Source organism: Panicum virgatum, chromosome 5N (genome assembly GCF_016808335.1).
Source record: "Panicum virgatum strain AP13 chromosome 5N, P.virgatum_v5, whole genome shotgun sequence".
Lineage (NCBI taxonomy): Eukaryota > Viridiplantae > Streptophyta > Magnoliopsida > Poales > Poaceae > Panicum > Panicum virgatum.
Genome location: NC_053149.1, coordinates 2,130,522 through 2,135,297, shown reverse-complemented (window position 1 = coordinate 2,135,297; position 4,776 = coordinate 2,130,522). Strand labels below are relative to the sequence as shown.

The 4,776-nt window shown below is 49.3% G+C and overlaps 1 protein-coding gene across 1 annotated transcript; it reads left to right on the top strand.

The window, feature by feature from the left end:
- Nucleotides 1–4,776, top strand: LOC120674444 (inactive TPR repeat-containing thioredoxin TTL3-like). The gene is made up of 7 exons (XM_039955628.1): nucleotides 1–1,081; nucleotides 1,747–1,942; nucleotides 2,027–2,211; nucleotides 2,548–2,881; nucleotides 2,982–3,186; nucleotides 4,043–4,149; nucleotides 4,224–4,776. Exons 1-7 carry the CDS (start codon nucleotides 255–257, stop codon nucleotides 4,374–4,376), a joined length of 2,007 nt encoding a protein of 668 aa, XP_039811562.1. The 5' UTR covers nucleotides 1–254; the 3' UTR covers nucleotides 4,377–4,776.

Sequence of the window (4,776 nt, the reverse complement as noted above, 5' to 3'; positions counted from 1 at the left end):
GGGCGGGCGTGTTACTTACCGCCGCCGCCGCCCGTTGCCCAGCAGCCACCACGGAGAGGAAGAGAGGCCGCCTCTCCCCTCCCCGCCCGACCCCGAGCGAGGGAGAGCAAGCAAATCTACCCTCCCTAGCCGGCTAGCCTTCATCATTCCTTGCTCCCTCCACGAGATCCCCCTCCCGTCCCTCTTCCTCCCCCATGCCGCCGCACTAGGAGCGACCGACCCACCCGTGTCGCCAGCCAGATCCGCCCGGCGGAATGTCCCACCGCCCGCCGGCGCCAATGCCGGACACCCTCTCCGACGCCTTCGCCGCCGCCGTCCTCCTCTCCTCCACCGACAAGCCCGACACGCTCCCGCCCGGCAGGCTCTCGCCGGTCTCCCCGCTCCCGCACTCCTCCAAGCACCCCACCCCGAGCTCCTCCTCGGGCTCCTCCGGCTCCGTCTCCGTCTCCCGCGCGCACGCCTCGGGCCTCGCCGCGCGCCGGAGCCACTCCGGCGAGATCCCGCTCCCCTCCGACGCGCCCCCGCGCGGCCCGCGCCCGGGCCACCGCCGCACCGGCTCCGGGCCCCTCATCTTCACCTCCTGCTCCAGCTCCGCCACCTCCCCGCTCACCAACGCGCTCCCGGCGGGCAACATCTGCCCCTCCGGCCGCCTCGCCAAGCCCTCCTCCTGCTCCGCCGCCACGCCGCCGCCCCCGCCCCCGCCGCGGCCCGCCCGCCACGACGTCCTCGGCTCCGGCACCGCCAACTACGGCCACGGGAGCATCGTGCGCTCGCGCAGCGCCGGCGCGCCGGTTTCCGAGGACGATGCCGTGGTCAGGCGGGCCATGGCGGCCGCCGACCCCGAGGAGGTCAAGAGGGCGGGCAACGACCAGTACAGGAAGGGCTGCTTCGAGGAGGCCCTCAGGCTCTACGACCGCGCGCTCGCCCTCTGCCCCGACAATGCCGCCTGCCGGGGCAACCGCGCCGCCGCGCTCATCGGGCTACGACGCCTCGGGGAGGCCGTCAAGGAGTGCGAGGAGGCGCTCCGGATTGATCCGTCCTACGGCCGCGCGCACCACCGCCTCGCGTCCCTGCATATAAGGTGAACGACGGATTGCTTTGGCTGCGTCGGCGCCACAAAGATCGCTTCTCGGATCTGTGGTTTTCGTGCCATTCTCATTTCCCTTTCAGCATTGTCACCATGGACCGTGCTTTGCTCCGACGATCTTACTCTCAGGCGCTCAGCTAAAGCAAATCACATACTAGAGTGATTTGCCACCATAATGTACCTCCAGTTTGAATCTAAACTTTGCTATTTTTAGTAGAGCTTACAAAACGGTCATGGGGCATGTTGGTTCAGGATTGGTTGCTCAGGGGGGGACTATTTCCACAATAGGCTCAATGCATTTGTGAGTACTAGGCATCCATGTGGAAGTGGAACTGGGTTCAAATGATTATTGAACACTGCCTGCCTTGTATGTCGCTCTCCATTCCCTTCATAGTTCGAAATTAGTTGCTTTTCTGGTTTCCAGAGAACTTGAAAAAGCTTGTTTGGTACAAAACCACAAATAGTAAGCCTATAGACGGTCAATGCAGTCCTATTTGCTAGTTTTTTTAAACCTGTTTTCCTTGTTTGGTATACTGTTCATGGCCGTTTCTCTTGTGCATCCATCATGGATTGTTCTCATGAGTTGGATTAATTGATTAAGTGATTCTTGAATTATTCACTCATGCCACTTTTTTTAATCGGATCTTACTGAACTACAGGCTAGGACACATTGAGGATGCTCTGAAACACCTATCACTTGCAGCCCCACAGCCTGACCTCCTAGAGTTGCACAAATTGCAAACAGTGGAGAAGCACTTGGGGAGATGCCTGGATGCACGAAAGGCCGGGGACTGGAAGAGTGCGCTAAGAGAAAGTGATGCTGCTATTGCAGCTGGAGCTGACTCCTCTGCTCTGGTTAGATGCTACCCCTTGTCTAACTCGATATGGTAGCCATCTCTTGGTTAAAGGGCGTAACGCTTATCTAATTCATATTTTCAGCTCTTGGCTGCTAGAGCAGAAGCCCTTCTGTGGCTCAACCTACTCGATGAGGCTGATCTAGCTATCTCTAGTGCCTCCAAATTGGATTATTCTTCTTCATGCTCCTCAGACACCAAATTTTGTGGCTTCCTCGGCAACGTTTATCTCTTCTATGTACATGCCCAAGTTGACATGGCATTGGGAAGGTAATTTTTCAACTTTACCTGCTTCCCACTACATGCACACAAATAAGTTAACTGGTTAATATGCTCCTATTCTTCCTGACTTGACTGGAGCGTGCGAAAGCTGTGTTACCAAGTTATCATGTCTACGGAACTCATTCTTCCTTTTTTTTACACATTCATTTTCCTGTTGTAAAATACTGTAGTCAAATAACGCTCGGTTGCCTTTGAGCCTTAGCTATGAGAGAGAACAGAGAAGCTCGACAACCGTACTCAAAAGTATTTTAACTTAGCTGGTATCTGCAGGTTACCTGCTATAGCTTGATAGCATATGATTTGACTCTCGTGAACATTTTGCAGGTTTGACCATGCTGTCTCCTCCATAGATAAGGCAAGGATAATAGATCCAGGAAATAGCGAAGTGGTAACTATGCATAACAAAGTGAAATTTGTGGCTAGAGCACGATCTCTAGGGAACGAGCTCTTCAATTCTGGAAAATTTTCAGAAGCTTGCCTTGCTTATGGTGAAGGGCTCAAACAACACCCTGTGAATAAAGTCCTGTACTGTAATAGGGCAGGTTGTAGATTTAAGCTTGGGCAGTGGGAGAAGTCAATTGAGGACTGCAATGAAGCTCTCAAGATTCATCCCAATTATACCAAGGCTTTGCTCAGGCGGGCAGCATCGTACGGCAAGGTAGCACATTATCTTCCTAAGACTTTCTTGTTTTCCTCTTTTCCTGATTTATAGCTTGGGACTCAAAAGCAACTTCATTTATTGCTCTTTTGGTGGTTAGATGGAGCGATGGGCAGAATCTGTGAAGGATTATGAGGTTCTCAGAAAGGAACTTCCGAGTGACACGGAGGTTGCTGAGGCCTATTTCCATGCCCAGGTTGCTCTCAAGTCATCTCGTGGTGAGGAGGTATCCAACATGAAGTTTGGAGGTGAGGTTGAAGCAATTACAGGAATGGAACAATTTAAGATGGCTACATCTTTGCCAGGTTAGTCTTCTGGTCAGCTGAATTCATTATTTCATAATGTTGATTCCTTTCTTCTTTTTTGTTGATACTGCGAAAAGCTTCTTAGAAATCTTATATTACCTATAATAGCACAAAATGTTAAAAGATCAATTTTTATGTATCCATGGCTCCATGCATAGCTACAATTCACTAAAACATGTATCCATTCCATTAGTTCTGATAGCAAATAAGAACATCAACCTATCAAGTAATAACCTTCCATAGAGAGAGCAGTATCTGATTGAGAGCTTAGCCTTACATTTGATAGCTCAACTTGTGAACTGCTCACCAACCTGATATTACCAGATTCTAATCGAGCTGATCCCAACCAAAAGTCAGTGACTTTTGGCTAATCTTTGGCAGATGCAAAAGGGCTGATACATAATAGTGGGCACAGGGTCCTTAACTCCTTACCATTCTTGTTCAGTTTAAATTGAGCGATAGTGTTGATATAGGTGCGGTGCAACTGAACCACACAAGCACCCTCCTCTATTTTATCTTCTGTTTTTATTAGATTTACCTTGACACAGATAACAGTCATATTAGTAGTTTGTATTGCTACTCAAGAGTCAAGAATAGGCAGTCCCATTTGAGGTTGCACCACAGGTTGGCAGTACTTGTTTCTGTTTTCTGACGTGCAAGCAATCTTCACATGGCATTTGTTTTACTATCATTGTTGTAATGCTGGTTGAAAGTACATAGTTAAGGTCACTCTTTTTGTCTTTAACTATCTGGCCACCTGCTCTCTTTCAGTCTTGTGCTCTAGCTTTTAGCTGTAGCAGTAATTCTTAGCCTTTCTTTATTTGATGTATTTTAGTGGTCTGTTTGAAATTTACAGGTGTTTCAGTCGTCCATTTCATGACGCCTTCAAATCAGCAATGTTGTAAGATTTCCCCATTTGTGAACACACTGTGTACCAGATACCCATCTGTTAATTTCCTCAAGGTAACTAGCACCATTCACGGCCATCCACACCATATCTGGACTACATTAACATGCCATTTTGCTCTTCACTCCAGGTCGATGTGAATGACAGCCCTGCTGTTGCACGTGCTGAAAATGTGAGGACAATTCCAACATTCAAAATCTACAAAAATGGTATGAGAGTGAAAGAGATGATCTGCCCCAGCCAACAGCTGCTGGAATACTCAGTGGGACATTATGGGATTTAGGCCATGAAGCCGATGATTTGATGTTTCCTTCCTCCTCCAGCTTCTCTGGAGCAAGCGCAGGCTTTGCTGGAGCAGAACCAGTGAGTACTGAAGTTCATCTTGATGAGCGCAAGATGAATAGCAAAGAGCCCAACATTTTCCATCCCGCACCCCTTACATTTCCACCCATTTCTCCATTTGTTCATTACCCAGTTTATTCATTTAATCTGTCTTGCCCGTACATCATTGTTGCGAAATTCCTTAGAACAAAAACATCATCTCCTGATTCATGCGAAGAACGACTGTAAATTTTTACTTCCATGTTTACCAGACAGCCAATGAAAGAAAGGTATAGATTGCATTTTGTACTTTCTAAATTCAGTTATGTAATATGGAAGTATAGGGGCCCCGTTGTCTTTCA